General features: G+C 40.4%; 1 protein-coding gene across 19 annotated transcripts in view; it reads right to left on the bottom strand.

Annotated features, from left to right (window-relative positions):
- Syne1 (spectrin repeat containing nuclear envelope protein 1) overlaps positions 1–22,257 on the bottom strand; it is a 484,186-nt gene that overhangs the window by 368,176 nt on the left and 93,753 nt on the right. For 15 of the 19 annotated variants that reach the window (XM_042262341.2, XM_015996792.3, XM_015996796.3 and 12 more), the window contains 5 exons: positions 16,341–16,436; positions 9,354–9,437; positions 5,387–5,407; positions 4,830–4,922; positions 3,424–3,602 (listed from right to left, as the gene is read on the bottom strand). In XM_042262341.2, the coding sequence (XP_042118275.1) occupies positions 3,424–3,602; positions 4,830–4,922; positions 5,387–5,407; positions 9,354–9,437; positions 16,341–16,436 (473 nt within the window). The remainder of the gene's footprint in view (positions 1–3,423; positions 3,603–4,829; positions 4,923–5,386; positions 5,408–9,353; positions 9,438–16,340; positions 16,437–22,257) is intronic. The other 4 variants (XM_015996795.3, XM_015996790.3, XM_076552828.1 and 1 more) reach the window with 1 other exon arrangement.

Genomic DNA, 22,257 nt, shown 5'->3' on the forward strand with positions numbered 1-22,257 from the left:
CTGGCCAAGGGTAAAAGCCACAAACACCAGCTTAGGTCACACTTGGCAAATACAATCTTCCGTAGCTTCTTCTCTAAAAATTAGTCTCAACAGCCAGTGAAATGGCTCGTAAGGTAAAAGCACCTGCTGTGAAAGGCTGACCACCAAAGTGAGTGTGATCCCATGTGGTGGAAAGAGAGAGAATCAATGGCCAAGGGTTGTCCTCTCAGTTCTACATGTATGCAGTGGCATAGCCCACTCCCCTCTGTCCCCAACACACACACACACACACACACACACACAAAATCAATTAATAAATTTGAATTAAAAAATAGTCTTGTTAACTGTATAGATGTTTCCAAATGAAGCAGGAACATCATTTAGTTTTTAGCAGATTCCCAAGGTTTCCATGAAAAATACACTCTGACACAGCCATGAGTAAGTTGGTAAGTGATCTCCAATCATAGCCCAGAGAAGAATAAAGTTTGACTCTCAAACCTAATGTGTCTGTGTGTACTGTTTGCACAAAATGTATGTGCTCAAAGTAGCACCTTTAGAACTAATATTGACTTTGTGAATAAATATGCTAAAACTATCTCTTAAGGCTTCTGCAATTATATAGTCGATTTGAATACTCTCTTAACTCACTAGGAATTTCTACTTCCCCAATATGTATGTAATCTTTTTCACCAGTTATCTGTTACCCTCCCCTGCCCTATCCTTGTTTTCTGTTCATTTGAATATAACCCCTTCATCTTACCGTCACCCTTAACACTTTCCCTTGCCCCCATATATTCATGTAAAATGTTCGTCTCTTTAAGTCACTACAAATTAGTCTTTAACCAAATAAGATGAAGTAATTAATAAATAAACAAGCTGATGAATATTCACCATATAATTAGCTATGTTTTCTGATTTTCTTGAACTTATATTATTGGAAAGAAACATATACTTCCTTAAATATTTATTATCTTAGAGTAATTTAAAATGTCAGTTCATTTTCTTCTGTTCATTGAAAATATATGGAAAATGCATTTGTCAATATAAAGGTATATACATTGTTGCTCAGCATATCAAACCAGTAGCTTGTCCTTCTAAAATAATTTTGGTTTCACCTCAAATTTATCATATATGAATTTTATACAGAAACACAAATAAAACTTAGGTACATCACTCAAAGCAGTGACAAGTGGGTCCAATTCATGGGTTTTCTGACCTGTACTATATGTTTACTTTGAACTATATGTGTTAATCTGGATGCACACATCTTCAGTTGCTTGGTTATATTATTAATTTCTGCCCAAAAATATAATGATTCTTAGTTGGCAGTGATGTATCAATGCTACAACTCAATACTTATATTTCTGATATCTGTAAAACTTGTTAAAAACATGAAGGGCTTAATTATCTTGCATTCTGAGAGACATTTTTCATTTACTTTTGTGTAGTATTAAAGTTTGTGAGAAGATAAAAATCACAGACCAGTGATTACTGGCTAGAGCTCCACACAAGATGATTTTAGGAATATTGTCATTCATGTGCTGAAATGGGGATGGAATCTAAAGTCATCACTCTGTGTCAGGTAAGAAATTGAGAAGCACAGGCTGGGACAGCTTAAAAGGTAATTTATGTAAAAACTATTGGCAGTTGGGCAGCATATTAATATCATGTGTTCTTAAAGAATTTTCATTACACAGAAGAGTCACTTCCTGCCCCTCTACAGTTCATGCAGATATCAAAGAAATGACTCTTAGTAAGGCATTGATGGATAGAGACATCTCAGGCCCCCAATTATATATATTTAAAGATAAGGAAAATAAAATTTTCATTGATATCAGTAAACAAGTTGTAGGAATGAACTTGAGGTGTCACCATATCTATACTCATGCCCGCAGCCATCATACAAGCAGATCATGATGAACACAAACATGAACTCACCAGGCTGCCTAGGCTGAGGTTATTCCCTGTCTGGTAAGATTGCAATAGGTGCTGGGCGGTGATGGCGCACACCTTTAATCCCAGCGCTTGGGAGGCAGAGCCAGGCAGATAGATCTCTGTGAGTTCAAGGCCAGCCTGGTCTACAGAGCAAGATCCAGGACAGGCACCAAAACTACACAGAGAAACCCTGTCTCGAAAAACAAACAAACAAACAAACAAACAAACAAAAAGACTGCAAGACTGCAATAGATGTAGGTGTGCCCAATGCAGTCTCAATGAAGTAATGTATAAGCAATGTAGGAGGACTCCCACATTTAATCTCTACGATAGACTCTAAAGAGAAACAAAACTTTGCTTTTGGAAATATTTCTGATGACATCTTGAGTCATAGATTCCGAAATTAGAAAACCATCAACACACTTTAAAAGCCCATCAAAACCACATACATTACTAGCATTAATTACATCTCCTATGTCCATTCTTCTCCCCACTGAATTTTGTTCTTAAATTAATTAACACTTAAAAAAAAGTAGAACTCACTATATTCAGTGCCTTAATATTTCATAATAAGGTCTTGTTTACAACTGTTTTCCAGAAGTAGATAATTGGATTCATATTGGACTTATGCAAGCAAACCTGGGAGAAAATGAATTCATTTTTCATGTCATTGGGGAAGAACAAATGAAAACAGCATTTTTTATATAAAGAAGTTTGTCCCAAATGACAGCAAACCACAAAATAGGCAGATCTGCTGAAATCTCACCAAATCTGCTATAAGAAGCTCCTGATGACTAACTAAATTTATATCCCCTATAATAAAAATGCGGACTGCATGCAATAACACTAGGGTGGATAGAAGAACCCATGTTCCAGATAAAGACCAAAGTGGGGGAAAAAGTGTCTAGAAAGTTTCAGAAAATGTAACCTTTCCCCCAGGATCTGAACTTTAGCTTACATTGTCATTAAATGGAACTCAGAAGCCTAATGAAGACATAACCAAGTATGAACGTTTTACAACCTTCTAAATGAGAGCCGAAATTCAAAACAATGGCCTGATTAAAATTAGCCTCCATGCTATGAATCAAAGGGGGAATGATGAATCAATTTTATTAATCAGGCTTAATCACATATATGAAGGAAGAATTAATTTTATTACAGGGTTTTCCTAGAGCATCAGTGGTGCTTGTGTGCCTATATTCATTTTTTTATTACTCTCTGTGTGGGCCCTGGTGTGCTTGTCAAGGTCAGAGGACAACTTGGATTAGTGCTCACCTTCCTGTTCTCCTGTGATCTAACTCAGGTCATCAGGCTCACAAAACAATTGATTTGACTGGCTGAGCCATCTGGCCAGCACTTGTGTTTCTAGCTTAATTAGAGGAGAGTAAACAAAGGCTGAAGAAGAGATGCTCCTACAAACAATCCTCAAATCCCACGAGCATGAGGAGCTATAGGAGCACTCAATTGGCCTTTCCAGGGTTTCCGGTTAAGCAAACTGTTGGCACTTACTTGCCTGCTGTGTGTTGGACCCACTTTAACAGAGTCTTCTTGGCATTGCCTTGGATCTTGGTGGTCACCTTGCGTTTGCTGGGTGGGCTGGCTGTCTCGGTGCTGACCATGCTGTCCACCGAGGAAGCACTGCTGGACAGAGACTGTAGCTGTGGGAGGTTGCTGGTCAGCTCTTCGATCTGTGTGTGTGAATGAGCAGAAAACAGTTAAGATGACCTTTGCTCCTCTTTGCTCAGAGTTCACTTCACCACAGAGAAGTATCCATGTTAGCATCCTTTATGCCCCAGAATAAAAAATGAGTTCTTACATGGTATGGTTGGTATTTTAGTCTTTTAAAAATGTTTTTAAGGCTTATTTATTTTATTTTATGTGTATGAGTATTTTGTCTGCATGGATGTATGTACACCATGTGTGTCTCTGTACCATGTGTGCCTGAGGAAGCCAGAGGAGGCATCAGATCCCCTGGAACTGGAGTTCCAGAAGGTTATGAGCTGCCATGTGGGTGCTGGGAACTGAACCCAGGTCCTCTGGAGAAGCAGCCAGTGCTCTTCACCACTAAGCCATCTCTCCAGCCCCTCTTAGTTCTTTTTGTACTTCATGTTGCATTTCTGGATGTATCTTACACATAGAAATAAATATTGACTAGCTGAGCAGATTAATTGATGCTACCATTTGAGCTGTTTCCTGAAGGTTGGAAGACTTGTCTCCTGTGTGGTGATATTAAGAAGTACTGACATATTCAAAGGTAGATCATTGAAGGAACCACTCAGAAATCTGCATTGGGAAGGAGCTGGTGAGTCTTAGGGTTAGTTCTCATGCGTGCAAGTCTGGTACTTCGCTTGTCTCTAAGGCTTCTTCTCTCACCATGTTACTTCTCCTTCTGATTCATGCCCCTGCCCTAACATCACCCGTCATGATGTGATGAAGCCAAGGAGCCTTTCCCAAAGCTGCCACAGGTTGTTCAGACTTTCAGTTTCCAAAACTGTGGCCAAAATAAACTTGTGTACAGATACTTGGTTATTTTGTTATACCAATGGAGAAGAGATTGATGTAATTAATAAAATAAAACCTAGAGATTACTCTAGAGACAAAGGCAGGTTAATTTCTTCCTGTCCCCTGCCAGGTAAAAGTAAAATAACATTTTCCTGAGCTCCTTGTATATCCACACACAATTCCACTGTGGGATGGATGTCTATGTTTCAGATTTGTTGCCTCTGCTTTTCTTTGGGTGGAGGGTTCACATTAATTAAGTGGGAGAATCAGAAACTTTTCTCTTATATGGGGAGTCCTACCTCTCCTGAGTCAAGAATCAACCAAAGGGTGTGGAAAAAAGGGCATTATGAACATCAGCCATCTTATCCTTCTTTGATGTCCCAGCAAGCAAAAATGTAAATGCAATACAACACCTGGAAATACAGGATAATGGTCCACATCAGCCCGAGAACAATTGACGGTCTGCCATCAGCGATATCAGTAGCATTAATGTTGACTAATTTAATCTGTGTAAAAAGAAAAGCTATACTAGTAATCCACCAGAATATTGTGACACATTTAACTATGCAAAATTAGGATGCTGTTAGATAACAATGGTATTGGGTCATGCCTATGTAATAGCACACAAAAATAATAAGGCAAGCCATAGAGACGAAGGGGCACAAACATGGGTTTATGAAAATTTCAGGGACATTTGTTGAACATACAAACTGAAAACAGCTGTAAAGTGGATCTCAAAATTTTATTCTATTTAAAGTTAAAAAGCACAACATCACACCATGCAGGGAACTGCCAACAAAAGTCAAAGAGAAATGCTCTTTATATTTAGAGTTGACTAAAACAAAAGAAACATGGTGGGCAGCATTAAAAGAAACATTTACAGTGATGCTTTTTGCCAAACGGCATACCATTTTAGGTTCTCTTTGACCTATAAGAGTCATCAGTTGAGAATTCTAAACTTTGTACTAACCGGCGATCCTCTGTACATGGACTGACATGGAAAAGAAAAGGAGAAGATCATGTAAACATGTAAACAAACTACAGCAGTGTTAGGTTGTCAACGGGAACAAAGGGTAGACCAGTTACAGCATGGCGAGGAGATGGGACTTACAACAGAACAGAAGAAAGTCAGGCAGCTTCCGGACAGAGAATATAAGAACCGTGGGGTGAGAATAGAGAGCTTTCAGAGCGGAGGGCACTCTACTCATAATCGCTCCTAATTGTCCACTGGGATGCTTTCTCTACTATTTAAAGGTCCTAAGAAGTGCTACAATCTTAAGAGGGCCATTCGCTATGTCGGTCTCCAAGCAAATGCCAAGAGTGTTGCTCATCACCCTTCCCACAATTCCTAACAAAGATAGGAAAAGGCCATCAATGACTTCTCAGACTCTGTGACCAGTAACTCCCAGCCAAGTTTTCAAAGAGTGTATCACTAATAAAAGCCAGATATTCGTAAATGGTTTTCTTTAATAAAAGTTTGTCAGACATTGAATTGTGTTGTTTTCTATGCTTAGTCAATACAATATTTAATATATGATTCCTGTATTTTTTTTTAAAGTGATGTTGGGTTGTTCTATGAAATCAGATATTGGCAAAGGATACCTTCTCTTTATAGATGATACCCTCTATAAATTAAGTCATTAAAGTTTTTACTGAGATATTAATTAAGCGGAGGAAAGTTGTTCTTTTCTTTTATTTATATAATAAATATACCTCCGAAAGAAATAAAGGTTTTATTGACAGACAGCTGCCAGTATGGGGAGGGAATTCCCTGAAAGCCTCTCAGATCCTGCCCATTCCACATTCTGTGGAAAACCCACTGGGGATTAGTGAGAAGAGATTCACTCTGACTGAAGGTAAGAGAGCTCTGAACATGGTCCCAACACTGCACAAAAGGCTACAGTCGTTTGCGTACGTATCCTGGTACCTGGGGCTTTCCAGAGCATGGGATTCACAAGATCCATTGAGTTGGTGGTGCAATGGACACAAACAAACTTTGTTCCGAGTTCCCAAGCCCTAGAAAATATTCAATTGCATATTTGTGGAGCAATGAATTTATTCAGTGCATATAGATGTGGAGGAAATAATTCAAACATTCTGGTTTCTGGAAGTCCGTGGAGGTCCACTTATAAAGATGGTTTGGATATTGCTCCACGCAGACTTTCCATGTTCCCACAAATGAGATAGGGCTAAATCTAAGAGATACAGCCAGTCAGGATGGAAGTGTGGCAATAAATAACGAACTCATGCATACTTAACTTCTGAACTAGCTGCAATATCTAGGGATCTACCTGAAAATGCACCTTCAGTGCCATGCAAGAACTTTCACTCACTGTTATAAATTGCATCCTTATTTCTATTTGAAAATAATCAAAACTGAGAATGGTTTATAAACTACATCATGTCCATGGAGAGGAGTACTATGCAGCCATAAGAAATGGACAAGGAAATCTATATAAATAGTTGGGGTGACTTCTTAAATACATCTTTAAATAGAAAAGCAAAGTACACCTACAGTATTCTATCTTCATGTAAGAAAGGAGGAGGTGTATAAAAACACACCTTATGTGTGAGAAGAGATACAGAAAGGACGTCAGAAACCAGAGATTGGTTACCTGAAGGTTGGAAATCAGGGGAATGAAAATGGAAGCGTGGGGGAGGTGCAGAGACTCTGCAGTATTGTTAAACTTCGACTGTGAGAACAACATGATGACTAACTTCTCCCAATAAACAAGAAACTAAAGGCAACCAGTGGTGTGTGTGTGTGTGTGTGTGTGTGTGTGTGTGTGTGTGTGTGAGAGAGAGAGAGAGAGAGAGAGAGAGAGAGAGAGAGAGAGAGAGAATGAATATAAACAGTAACAAATGAGCATAAGTCTTTTACATATACAATATAAATACAATTCAGTGGATCGGGAAGACTAGAACTTACCTAGGCCAAAGGAAAATAGTTTTTCATCAATACTGACTGTAAGGTTAAACATAGAATGACATGTACATTAAACATAGAAAGACACCTCTCTCTGGTTGTTCAGTGTAGCCCCACTGGTGCATGGATTAGCAACTCTAAAACTATTTTGCATTTAGATTAGAGTTGAAAGGGGAGAAAACATTGTTGATGAAATCTAGGTTTCTCATTATCAGAGAAAGCTGAAGCAAACAAGCATAAAAGGTTTGTTGCTGCCCTGGAATCAGTGCAAAGTAGTAGTTCCATACACACAGACATACACAAACATGCACACACAAAGACATGTAGACACACACAGAGATACTCATATTCCTAGGAGTAGCTATCTCTCTCTCTCTCTCTCTCTCTCTCTCTCTCTCTCTCTCTCTCTCTCTCTCTGTGTGTGTGTGTGTGTGTGTGTGTGTGTGTGTGTGTGTGTACAGAGAGAGGGGGAAAGAGGGAGGGATGGAGAAGTGTAGATAGGTGTACACACATGGATTAGAAAACACATATTTTCTAGACCCATTTCCCAAGAGTCTAGCTGCAATCACATCCCAGACACACACATATCCAGCACACAGATCTGGCTCACAAGATCAGAAAGAAGAGAACCTCCTCGGAGAAGTGGTCAATTTCAGACCCGTAGAAGAGAAAATAGGAGATAAGCCTGAGCATATGCGGCCTTTGGTGCAAAAGAGGCAAGGTGAGGTTTATCTACAGGATGCAGGTAACAACTGACTCTCAACAGCCAAAGCTAGAGCATCAAAACAATACAGCACCGCAACCAGAATAAAATATAGCTAGAAAATAAAACTGGTGTGTAGAGTGAATACCAAGAGAAACAAGTAGTTAAATATAGAGTTCATTGCTTTTCAGAATAGTTTCAGTATGTATACGCAATGAGAAGATCGTATGGTCACCAGTGGGCAAGTGGAGCCATAAACATTTGAAGGCAATGGACGTTAAGTTTTGAGAACTAAATAATAGCATGGTCTTAATTATCTCCCTTAAGTTATTTCTCCACTGTAAGTGGAAAAATAGCAACATCACCATATGAAAACATCCACATGCACTGGGATTTGAATGTGTCACTGACTTTATATGTGAAAACATAACCTTTAAATTCATGTCAATAGTACTAGTTGAATGAGACTTGGGTAGGTCACTAGGGTCAGAGGAGGGCATTATGGTGGGGCTTCCCACAGCAGGAAGAAAAGGGGACCTGGACTGACATGGGGTTACTCCATCTCACTATGTGATATCCAGTGTGGAATTGAATACAGCTAGAAGGCAGATTCCTTCATCAAGCTCTTGGATCCTCTATCTTGCAGAACTGTGAGAAAGTGATGTTCTAGTCTTTACAAGTCATCCATTCTTAAGTATTTTGTGATAGCCACAGCAAACAGACTAGGAGACCACCTTATCAAGTGACGAGTGTTCACATCATCAGGATTAAAAGAGGAGAAGCCGAGATCCATCTGCATGATATACAGAAATAATGTAACATTGCTACCTTGGGATTCTTGCCAACAATGTGGAACCACAATCTAATAAGAACACACCATATAAGCCCAAACTGAAAGTTTCTAAAAGTAGCTAACTAGCAGGATTAAAAGTGTCAAAGGTCATGAAAGACTAGGGGTGCGTGGAGCCTTGCTGTGGAATGGGAGACAAAGAGATGCGATTGATAGTGTTGGATTGAATCCTGGGACAATGGTGCATAGACGACTATTGATGCTTTAGTTAATGATGGCAGGCTGGTTTAAATTTTCTTATTTTGATAACAATTCCATCAGATGTTCTTAACATGGAGGGAGTTGAGTGAAGTGCAGCTGTGAAGTCTCCTTTTTGCAACTTTTCTGTAAATCTAAATCATTTTACTCCACCACTGCATGTCTGTACAGACAGCATGTAGTTATGGCCCCACAGACAGCAGCGTGAATGCCAGTGTACTCAAGATTTCTTCTTTCAGTGTTCTCCTTTTGTTTCTTACCTTCCTTCCTTCAAGGAACTTGAGGGCTGTGCCGATGTTAGCCACAGCATGGATGCGCTTTACTCGGCGTCCTTGTTCACAGGGCTGGGGAAAGAAAGGGATGGCCATGACAACAAGTACACTGATGTTCCAGAGGAACCAGGTTCAATTCCCAGGTTGTCAGGAGTCTGATTATGCCAGGACAAAAATTAAATAAATAAAATAAATAAATAAATAAAAGGGAGAGGGCAGCTGGGAGAAGGGGTATGTGACCCTTCCCCCTTTCCTTATAAGAGGTCAGGTACAATGTCAAAAATCACCACCTCCTTAAGGCCCTATAGCCCAAGGTCATGGGTGGAGCAAATGTCACTACAGTATGTTCATTAAAAGGTCTCAAATTCCACTCAAACGTTTAAAATATGTACTTGAAGAGCAACCACCATGATTCCATGTCAGTGAGGTGAGCAAATATGTAAAGGCATGTTATCCCAGCAGCACGTGGGAGACACACACTTCTTAATAGAGAGAGGTTCAATCTCAGAAGAGCTGTAGTGTGTTTTCCTGGCTGATTTCCAAGAATTAAAGTACAACTCATTCTCATATTGTCTATTGAGGCAGTCACTCCTGCATGGCAGGAAATATTTATATGAAAAGTACTTTTGGTCACTCATCCCCCTTTGCTTTAGCTCTGAGGACATGCAAGGACATTGACCATTGCTAGTGATCTTTCTTGATCTCAACGACCAAAAAGTTTGAAGCAAATGAACCAAGAGGAAAACTCGGATTATGAAAATTAGAACGGTTATCTTCTTTTTATTTGCAAGTGTCTGTTCCACACAGTCTGTGTTTATGTGATGAAATTCATTATACATGTTGTCTGTCACATGTAGCATGAAAATCCAAAGTAATTTCAGTGAGATAAATGCTGTGAGCCTCTTTTTGTGGGCTGGGACCACCAGTATTAATATGGGGAAGTCGTTCTACCCAAGGTTCTCTAGCCAAGGCCATGTAGCCTTTTCTCTATGAGTCTAGAGCTCTAAATAATATGCCAGGAAATCAAATCATGCTTTATGGTTCCACTAGGTAATAATTTGAGATCATGATTATTTAAAATATTTAAACAGAAGATATTTTTATGTTATTTTTGGTGTCGTTCTTTCCTAAGGACTTATTTCAATATATATATGTATTGTTTCACTACGGCTCTGGGCACAGAACACTGGTTCAGTTTATTTAATTAACTAGGCTTTACCGTGACGAAGGCATCTGTGAACCCACCAACTAAGAGAGCCAGGACTCATAAGTACCAACACTTTGTTCTTTCATGCTCCCACCCATATCCATTCTTCCTTCCTGTCTTCCCACACCCTTGGCAACCATTTTAAAGCCAGCCCAACACTCGCCTTTCTTCACAGATTCAATTTATTTCTATGCAGTCCTAAAACAACTCGGCATCTGTCACCCTAGCTCCCAGTTGGCTAATATAGGAGGGTTGCCGTGAATTCAAGGCCAGCCCAGGCTAAAGACAGACCATATCTTAAGAAAAAGAAAGCCACTAAACTGATTTGAGCTGTTGTCTTTATTTAAAGAGTATCTCTGTACGAGTCTCCTGAGGCTTCTCTCCACACCATTTTATTGACACTATTTACCTGAACTGTTTCCCTATGGGCCTTCATTCATAGCCAGCCATGTGTACATGGGTCTTGTCTACACTCTCCTGATAGAAGCTGGATCATTTCCACGACATTGCTGGCTAATAAATCTCCTATTTCTCAGCTTTTGTATAAGCACACTTTCTCTTGGGGGTACGTCTCCCTAGGATTGCTGAGTCAGGGGCAATACACTGTTCAGTGTGTAATGCCACACTTTCCCAGAAGGTAGTGCTATGCTCACTTTTGCAAGAACCGCAAAGATAAATTTGCAGTCTAAGTCCCCTTCAGCACTTGAGTTGACAGATGGTTTTTCCAATTTTTTTTCTCATTCAGCGTATGTTCTCCTCCCACTCCAGTGCTCATCTGCATATCCCCACCAGCCAGCATTGGCACAAACATCTCTCCCTCCGACCTGTGGATTTCTTTTGTCAAATTCTTTTCCACCTCTCTGGTTCAAGTTGTCCTTTCAGTCATTGCTTCCTTATTGTTTAGTAAATGGAATTCATATATCCTTACTACAATCCTCCTCGAAGTCTCCCCCAGCGTAAACTGTGTCTGTCTTAGGTGAGCGACTTCTTTTGTTGTCATTTTATTTTGTTTTTATTTATGTGTTTTTAATTTCATTTTAATCAAGTTAAATGACGAAAGTTTTCACATCCAGAACTTTTGGCCATGTATTATTTTCAAAACTCTACTTTCTAAAAGATGTTTACCTATGTTCTCTAAGTGTGACAAGATTTTGTGCCACTAGGTCCTGAAAGCACACAGGTATGAACTGTGTATATGTTTAGGATCTAAAGAACAATTTCATCTTTTTTAAAATTTATGTGTTTCTCCATTCTATTTATTGAGTAATCACCACTTTATCCTGTATCTGACATAGACCTTTAAATTATATTATAAAGTTCCATTATGGTTTCTATTTTTCAACTCTATTAAATTTATCAATATAAATAGCCCATATCAATACCACACATCCTAAATCTATCCATAAATATGGTATCCTTGCATGATCTGATGTCTAGTCAGCAAACATTTCCTGCCTTTCTTCTTCAGAGGTACACTGGCTCAGTGAAAAAGAGATGAGCATCTCTTGTGTTATCTTGACTCATATTTACATCTGATTTTCCCACAATAATGGATCCTAGCTAGCAGCTATTCTCACTACTAGGCTGTATAGCTGTAAGCTCTTTGGGGACGTCAGTCATACTTCATTCATCTGTGTTTCTCCAAATCCAAGAGGCATAGAGTAGTATCACATTCAGACTGCAGATTTGAGAAATGTTAGCTTGTCAGTAGGCAATGCCCAGAGCAGCACCGAGGTCTGCTCAGTGACGAACAGTTCTGAGATGAACCTGAGGGGCTATTGGTGCTCAGCCTTTCCCAAGTATCTACTGGTCATGTCTGAGTGGATCATCAGGCTCCCCACAATGCAAAGTGCTAAAGCGTCTTCCAGAAAGCACGATTCCAGGTCAACTAAACAGATTTGATGAGTCTTCTCCACAGTTGTTGATGTGTGTCCATGGTGTCCCATTGTTTTGCATTTTGTTTTGTTTTTGTTTCCTACATGGCAAATGCTCACATTCTTTAAAGGTCTCACAGTTGACACTCAACTAAGCAGGGGAATCCAAGAAGAATCATTTAACATATTTAAAACTTCCTTAAATAAAATCAAAGCCACAGGAGCCACAGCAGGCCATTAAAGGGGACTAGAATATGGAGACCTCACCCTGAGATGCTGGCAGTACAGAGGATGCTGAGCCATTTGGCCACATTTCCTGAATGCTTATCAGAGCCAGGGGCCTGGACTGCACTTCTGTGATGCTCAGGGCAGTGCCCGCTACAGAGCTACCCCCACCCTGGGATAATTATAGAATTCCCCACTGTGCTGACACTCCTAAGGATAATGCTTTGTTCACATTTTTGCTTTGAAAGCCTCTGAGAAAATGCCTAGGGCCTTCATTCCTTTCCACAGTGTTCTTCATCTCCATGGGATCCTGGACCACAGCACCCACATGTGGGAAACTGAAATCACGCATTTATAATCTCAAAGTAACTTCAGTTTATGTGGTTGAGAATCTTAAAGGGCTTAATGTCAATAAATAATAAAAAGGTCAGCTTAGAAGATGCTCTTAAATCCTAGCTTCCCTCTCTGCCAACTGAAGCTATTAAAAATTTTTGCTATCTTTATGATCCTGTCATTCTAACTATACATGGATAAATAGGACAGTTGAACAAGGGAATGTTTTACCAAAAGTTCACTACTCCTTTTCTAGAATAATTCAACTCAGAATTTAAATGCCCATCAAACATTTGATAGATGATTGGTTAAATACAATAGCAGAGTTATATTTGACACTTAGAAGGACAAGGCTACTCTTTCAGCACTCATATGAAGGCTTCTTCAATCTTGAGGTAAATTCAGGAGGATTTGGATTGGGAAATCAAGGGGATGTGCTTTTCAGGCTGATATTTTCACATGCTAGTAAACTCTAGTTTATATGCCTATATGCTCTGAACTGGCTGCTCACGTGCGATCTGTTGGGCTCATTCCACAGGGCAGCATAGACAAGAATTGAAGTGCCTGTGGCTGACTGAGGAGGCATTCTCAGGTAGCTAAGAAGAAAGATGACAGGATGAGATTGAAAAGGAGGAGAGATAACTTTCTATTGAGGGCAACTGGAGCTAGGTCTCACTGGTGACTTTACTGAGGATGCTCTGTGCATGTCTCAGAATTGTACTTCTGAAAACTATAAGGATCAAGCAACCATTCCTGGGTTCCAGTCTTCACTACATAAAAATCCTGAGGATTATTTTTTCTGCAACCTACATTCTCTTATATTTCAGACTGACAAATCACCTTTGTGGAACTGATCAAGCCTGAGGCAGCAATCCAGAGCAGTATTGTCACAGTTTGCACAGAGATATCTCCCATCACTCAAAGCAGAAATCAAAGGTGAGCCAAGATGATGAACACCTGTCCACAAGTATCTGTAGCTAGAGATTTCCAGTCCTGCCTGGCCCACAGTCAGGACAAATCTCTCTCACCCACCAGTCACACAGCTGCTCAGACCCAACCGAGAAAACACACAGACTTATGTTGCTTATAAACTGTATAGCCGCAGCAGGCTTCTTGTTATCCAGTTCTTATATCTTAAATTAACCCATTTCTATTAATCTATAAGTTGCCACATGGCTTGTGGCTTACCAGTATCTTTTACATGTTGCTTGTCATGGTGGCGGCTAGCAGCATCTCTCTGACTCAGCCTTCCACTTCCCAGAATTCTCTTCTCTGTTTGTCCCGCCTATACTTCCTGCCTGGCTACTGGCCAATCAGCATTTTATTTATACAGAGTGATATCCACAGCAAGCATCTGACGCCCTATGAGAACAACCTGAATGCTTTGCACAGAATTCTCACCAGCTTGTATTTGCTAACAAACTCTCACAACATACTATGTTCAGGGGAAAAAGTAAAAACTCGGTCATCTCTGTGGCAATGATTCTAAAGATCCAAGAGATAAAGTTGAGGGATCCTGGGCCCTGGGGTCACTGGAAGGAACATGACACTGCTTGTTCTGGATGCAGTCTAGCCTGTCCTAGAGGAGGCAGAACCCAGGGTCAGGGCTCTGCTGCTGCTGTGCACTTCCCATCCCTGCTTATCTTATTGGCTGTCCCATTTTCGCTTTTCTAGAATGAACTCTGGAGCCCACACAAAAGTAGAGCCCCTTCACCTAGACTTGACACTAACCTAAGGAGAGAAAGTTTCAGGGAGACTTGGAGTCCCCCTCCTTTGGAGGAGATGGAATGGCCCAAAGACCTAGGTGATGGCCCCTGCCCACCCCTCCTCTTTAGTTGTCAGGTGTAGAGCTTGTGTTTTGCCTCTACAAAGGATGACCTTCATCTGAAGTGTGGCAGATCCCAAGAACTTTGGTGTTCCCTGCCTTATCTGCGTGAGAGTTGTCAACTTATCAGAAAAAAAAAAAAAAAGGCCTACATCAGCACACTTCTCTACCAGATAGATAGCATTAGCAGAGGGCCGTGGCAGATATCCATGTTATAATCTCAGCTACTCCTAGACTCTGAGCCTAAGGACCCCTTGAGCATGAGCGAAAAGTTAGTCTGCTCAAGGCCCTGAGGCCTGATTGCACCCCCTCCATCCAAGAAGCTACATTTACTGACATTTATTTTATCTCACAAGCACAAGGTTTTACCAAAAAGATCCTAACAAAAGAAAAAGAAATACTGTCAGTTCTGGACTTCATATCTTAGGTATGACAGGTCATTTTGAAATTATTTCCTGAACCTTGTTTCCCAATTATAGCAAGTATTTACTTATAATGTATTTACTTATATATGTCTGCAAGCTGCTTACTGTTATACTCTGATATGGAAAAATACATATTTTTATATGTATTTTAGTCTTCAATGGTATAATGAAAATATACTCCACTGCTCACTGCCAATGTTGTTTGCACTGTGTTGGGTCTCTGGGATATAAAAATGCTGCTCCGAGCATTCTGTTCTTGTTACAAATGATTGATGATAGAGGATGTCAGCAAGAACATGGCAAGTGCCATATTGCTTTCAGACTTAATTTCCAGCAGATGGCTATATAAATACTAAGAGGCAAACCAACAGTTCTTTCAAATAGGAAACAGATACTGTCATGGTTAGTGTCTTGTCAATCTGACACAAGCTGGAGTCATCTGAGAAGAGGGAACCTCCACCAGATTGGCCTGGAGGCAAGTCTGTAGGACATTTTCTTGATTAATAATTGATATGGGAAGACTCAGCTCACTGTCAGGTGACCCTGGGTTGTATCAGAAAGCAAGCTGAACAAGCTGTGGAGAGCAAGGCAATAAGCAACATCCCTCCATGGCCTTTGCTTCCGTTCCTGCCTCCAAGTTCCTGCCCTATGTTTCTACCCCGACTTCCCTTCAGTGATGGACTATGACCCGAGAGTTTTAAGATCAAATTAACTCTTTCCTTCCCTAAGTGATTTTGATCAGAGCTTTATCACAGCCATAGAAAGCAAAGGAGGACAAACAAAGAAGCTTTTAGTTTGAATTGTGTAACCAAGATGGTCATCCCAGATACCTTCCAGATGCATTGTCCACCCTGTGAGGGCACTCTCTCTTACACATTGCCACAACTTCAATCATAGTGCTTTCTGTTCACAAGAACAAGAGGCTAAAATACCATTAATTCCCTAAGCAGGGGAATGGCCAGTATTTCTGGGATATTAATAATTACTAAAAAAGAAGTTTCTCCTGTGGGTATTATCCTCTTGGCCCACAATTCTGTCATTATATATGGACACGACTGAACAGGTATGGTCAGAAAAGATCCTTACCAGTTTCTGCCCAGACAGGACCTCCAACAGGGCAAGCAGCTTGACACCATCTTTCATGTCTTCAAAAAGGTCGTCTACCACCATGGGGGGCTTCCGCTGCAAGACAAAACGCCACTCACTGGGGTGAAATTCGTACATCTCTTATCATCCATCCATCCATCAGTTATTTGTGTTATGAGTTAAATCAAGGCCCTTTTATGCTAGGCATATGCCCTACCACTAAGTTATACTCCAGACCCTTTGATTATCTTTTTATATAATCTTTTTATGTAATTACCAGTCACATGTTGAAATCTTCAAGAAGAAAATTAGACTAGTGTAAATAAAACTGGATAGCTAAAAATTCATTATAGCCTATTGGTGAACACAGAGAAGTCAAGCTAGTGCCCTCATAGAGCCTTCACCCCTACTGACGAGTGTTCATGGCACTGGAAGGTAGTCTACATGCTGGTAGAGGAGAAAGATAAACACCAACCCAGCTACAAACCCTAAGATCTGCCTGCAAGATCTGCTAGGGTAATAGTGGCACAACAGCTGTGGGAGCAACCAACCCCTGACTGGAATGAAGGCTCACTCCATGAGATGGAACCCATGCCTGACACTGACCAGGTAGCCAAAAACCTGCAACAAGATAGGCCATGGATCTATGGGAAGGCAAAATACTACTGTTCTGCTAAGAATGTAGCAATAAAATGATTCCTAGTGACATTCTGCTATACTCTAGATTAGTGTCTTGCTCTGCCATTTATCATCAGAGAAGCTTCTGCCTGCAGTAGGTGGGAATAAATACAGAGACCCACAACTGGACAATGTACAGAGAATGAGGGAGAAAGAGTGTAAGAGCCAATGGGGATGGAAGACATCGAGGAAACAAGGCCTTCTAGACACAATGGGACTGATGAACATTTGTACTCATGGAGTGTTTGGCAGCACACCCAGGGCATGCACAGGTTGAGACAGATGAGGTCCCAAGGGGAAGTAGGCACAAGCCTGCATGCCTATCCCAGAAGCTATCTGTAATTGATAACTGCTCACATAGGAAAAATTAGTTTCCTCCAATGGAGTCTCACTGGGAATGGCCAACACAAAACAGGCTCAATGGTGTTTGCAGAGGCTTTTTATATCACAGTGCTTTTTTATACTCCCTCAAAACACACACACACACACACACACACACACACACACACACACACACACACACACACTTGCAGATCTTCTTTTTGTCTACTAATGTTTGCAATTTTGTTTTATGTGTTTTCTGTGTGTGCAAATTTGTGTGTCTCGGCATCTGTATGTGTTTCTTGTGCTCTTTCTGTGGCTCTCTTTCCCTGTTTGTTTCATCCTATTCTGGTCTATTTGGGTTTTTTTTGTTAATTTATTATTATTATTATTAATTATCTATCTGTATTCTAAGGAGAAAGAAAGGGTGTGGATTTGGATGAGTGGGGAAGCATAGGGAATCTGGGAGGACTTGGGGAGGGGAAACTGTAATCAGAAATATTTTGTATGAAAAAAATATATTTTCAATAAGTTAAAAAAATTAAAAACTCGTTATATTTAATGCTTAGGCTTTATGCCAGATCCTTTTGAGAAAGAGAGTTTTGAAGAGAGGGTGATCTGGTGTCAGATAAGGTGTGAAAGAGGACACTATCAACTAAAAAGTAGTAGTTTATAGCAGAACCCCACAAAACAACAGGGGTTACTCCAGACCAGGAAACAAAGTCACTTCGCCATGAACAAGGCACCTCGTAGGACTCAAGGAGCTTCAGCCTCTGGAAAGCATTTTCCCCCCAAGGCTATAGGAACACACGGGTGTTCCTGAAGTGTGCAGGCAGGCTGGGTTGTGATTCACAAAGTAGTACACCCAGCACACCTCCTCTCAGAGGATCCAGAATTAGGGGGCTCTAAGCGCAGTGGTACACAAGATCACTGAGCCCCTCACCACTCCTGTATGCAAAAGAAAAAGACCAGTTCAAGTCACCGACATCTCTAATGTTATCATGAACATAAATGAGTGTTGTTGAAATTTCTGAGTAGCCTGGAGTTTATCAGAAAGCATGGGAGAGTGAGCAGTAGGTAAAGAAGTAATGATTTAATGTTGATGGCCCAGAGAGAGGAATGTGCTCATCGTTGAGTCCCAGAAACAAAACTTTGGCCATTTGTCAGAGTTCAAGCTCCATGGTTTCCTGACTCCTACTGAACTTCGTTAAGGCCTAATGGTTCACTGTTAACTGTTTCTCTCTTTTTAAAAACTATGTTCTATGTAGAGATACTGAGACGCACAATGTTCCACTGAGGTCCCTTTTCTCCTCCACCCGCTGACGTGAAGCATTTATATTTTTCTCACTGACTGCATGAATTATGGAGGCTGAATGCTATAGTTCTAATTTTAAATGTATTTCTCTTTCTTTTTGAAATGAACAGCTGAACACATTTTGTCCTCATGCTGCGAAATCCATGTTCAAAAATAACAGCACTTGCGTTTCCAATCATTCCTTGTCGGATCCCACCATTCACGCTGCTTCTTAATTATATAGCAAAAATTTAATACTGACTTTACATTCCAATCATGTAAATCAAATTATTTAGAAGAAAAAAAGCCATTATAATAAAACAATGTGGTATCAAGCAAATTATTATATTACCCATTTGTCACCATTATAAATAGAATACAGGTATCCCTCAAAGCACCAACTTGTATCTTAATATCTTAAATAAAGAAAAACAGCAAAGAAAAGTTCATAAATTTATGATAAATTTAGTGAGAAAATACAAATGAAGTTTTACTTGGATACATAAGGAAAACTAAAGGAAACTGGAAATTGCCACAAAAATAATAAACATTACAAGAATTTTGGCACCAAAGCTATGATATTGCATGAGGTGATAGTATGCATGGATGATAACATGTATAGGTGATAGCACACATAGTGATAACATGCATGAGTGATAACATGTCTAGGTGGTAACCTGCATAGGTGAAAATATGCATAGATGATAACATGTGTGGACATACAATTTGGCACTAAACAGACACACACATCTCTCTCCACCTTTGGAGGACAGTGCTCCATGGTGCTTCTGGAGCTGGTTTTCAGAATAATCAATAGTGATTTCTGGACAGGTCTTGAGCCCACTGGCCTCTGCCTGGTGTTACTGATACCATTCTCCTCTTGACCCATCCCTCCAAATCCTCTAAGATCTGTCAGCCTGATTCACAGCCTTCCTCTCTACTCTCTTTTCTCTCTACTGCCTTCTTTTCTTACCTTCCCTTCTCTTCCTATTTCTTTTCCATTCCCCTCCCTTTCCTTCTCCCCATCTTCCTCTCTCTTCTCTCCTTTTCTTCTTAGCTGTGGTCAAACTCAATTGGGTGTCTTGGTCTTTACAAAATGGTCTGCATACATTTGACTCTTGAATCCTTCCTTCCTGTCAGGAGTGAACTCCATTAAGTACTGTCGAAAACACAGCAGACACTTTATTTGTGCTTCTGGCTGCCTGCTTGGATGACTCAGTGAATGAGGGTAAGCATTGCATAAAATCAATAAAATATGTCTATTTATCAAAAATCACTCCAGAATTAAAAAGAAATCTCATTTTGTATTAAGCATTGCTGTGGATATTGTTCTGTATAAATAAAACACTGATTGGCCAGTGGCCAGGCAGGAAATATAGGCGAGACAAGCAGAGAAGAGGATTCTGGGAAGCGGAAGGCTGAGGAAGGGAGCCGCTGCCAGCCACTGCCATGACAAGCAGCATTTGAAGATGCCGCTAAGCCATGAGCCACGTGGCAAGGTATAGATTTATAGAAATGGAGTAATATAAGATATAAGAACAGTTAGCAAGAAGCCTGCCACGGCCATACAGTCTATAAGCAATATAAGTCTCTGTGTGTTTACTCGGTTGGGTCTGAGCTGCTGAAGGACTGGTGGGTTAGAGAGATTTGTCCTGACTGTAGGCCAGACAGGACCAGAAAAACTCTAGCTACAAAGCATCATTTCTGCACAGCCCATGGTAACTTTGATGACCACCGCACATTTATTTTTCAAGAGACAGTCAGATTTGAAATCTTTTAGCTGAAGTATCTCTGTGGTTACATGTACAGATATAATACCAACATGACTTCTTTGGCCAGACTTGGATCACAGGGTTGGAAGCCAAAAAGCAGATAGAAAGGAAGATAATTGACTGGAGCCTGATATAAAAGAAAGTAAAGACCATGGTTTTGTTCCCACTGCTTTTTAAGAACTGATAGAATCATGACCACAGTTATGCTGTTATCTTTTTTTTTTTAAGAATACTTAGAAATCTTACTCATCACAGTCCCCTTTGGTCTTAGCAATTCATATTTAGTGGAAACAGAACATTTTCCTGCCAAGTCTTAGGTGGTCAAAAATGAGCCTCTTCTTGCACCAAAAGCTTTACTTTTATGCCATTCTTTCTAGAAGCTTCATCAGATAAGGTCTATGTCCTATGATGTGGCTCAAAAAGGGTCGCCCACCTTCTGATATTTCTAGAAACTCAGAGAACATGCACAGATCTCTGTGGCTGGGGAGCTGGCATTGCCTGGTGAGTCCCTACATTGTGCATTCACTCAAAGGGGTGAGCCAGGGTGTGGTTCCATCTACCGCCTGTCTGCCTTTATTTTCACCACAGTAGAGATGCTTTTTGTAACAAGGACCACTGCCTTCCTTTTAGGACTGAAAGAAGATCAAATGTCTTCCTCCTTTTAAAAATATTTGTCTTTATTCAGACAAGTGTGTGTGCCAGCGGAAGTGGTGTATTTCTAGTGTGAGTGTGGGAGTGTGTGGTCAGTTTGTGTGTGTATGGCTATGGTGTGTGTGTGTGTGTGTGTGTGTGTGTGTGTGTGTAACTTGTATTTCTTTAATAGTCTGTAGGCATCAGCACATATTGAGTTCTCACCAATCATTTGCTTTGTAATGTTTTTCACAATAGAATGGCCATATTTGCTATTTTATATTAAATTTTATGTCCTGAGAAGAAATTCCTTTGTGGGGGTGGGTGGAAAATAAGAGAACAGTTGAAGAAAAAACATATCAGAAATAACCATTTCCGTGTCATGAAAAATTTAAAGAACTCTCATAAATGAAAAATGTTGGTGCATAAAGGAAATATTACAAAATAGTCATGGAGAGTGCATATATGACACCCAGTGCTGAGAGTCTACAACTTAGGTGATTACACACTTAAACCTGCTGGATCTTTGAATAAGGAAGAGAGTGGAGTAGAATGGAGAAGGGAGAATGGGTGGGCTACTCTTGGGCATCCAAATGGGCTTAGAACTCTGATATGGACTGTGCATTTATTATATTTTATATTTACAAACAAGGAATCTGAATCTCAGCAAGACCAAGTCACTGGCCAAGATCACATATGCCAAGCAACCGGGACCAGTGCCCAGGTTTGCTCTCCTGAGAGCTACCTTATTAGGTAGCAAGCTTAGGATAAAGGGGAAGGTATTCGCGTCCATTGTTCAGAATACATGAGCCTATAAAGATGACTTATTTATTATCACTAAGAAAAATACTGACTGATGAGCTGAAGAACCAACTAACTCGGCTAGAAACGATGACTTTATTAACTGAAAACCCAGTGCCCCGTGTGGATTTGAGAAAGACTGGACTGTGGCAAGAGGAACATGGTGTGTATTTAACTTACTGGCATAGGTACAAGTCAGTCTGGCTCACAGTATGTCCCCTGACAACCACGTTTGTGCCATAGTCCATCCTGAACCCTTCACGTTTTCTCCCTTTTAGTACAGATGATGGCCGAGGCCAAAGTGGCTCACGGCAGTGACATACAGACACAACATTTGACTCGTGTTGTGGAGGTTGTAAAGCTACTCTTCCCTGTTCCCTTCTCCATAATGGGTTAATCAGTGTGCTGAGTCCTCAAGGCT

The sequence above is a fragment of the Peromyscus maniculatus genome, chromosome 16 (assembly GCF_049852395.1).
Source record: "Peromyscus maniculatus bairdii isolate BWxNUB_F1_BW_parent chromosome 16, HU_Pman_BW_mat_3.1, whole genome shotgun sequence".
Taxonomy (NCBI): Eukaryota; Metazoa; Chordata; class Mammalia; order Rodentia; family Cricetidae; genus Peromyscus; species Peromyscus maniculatus.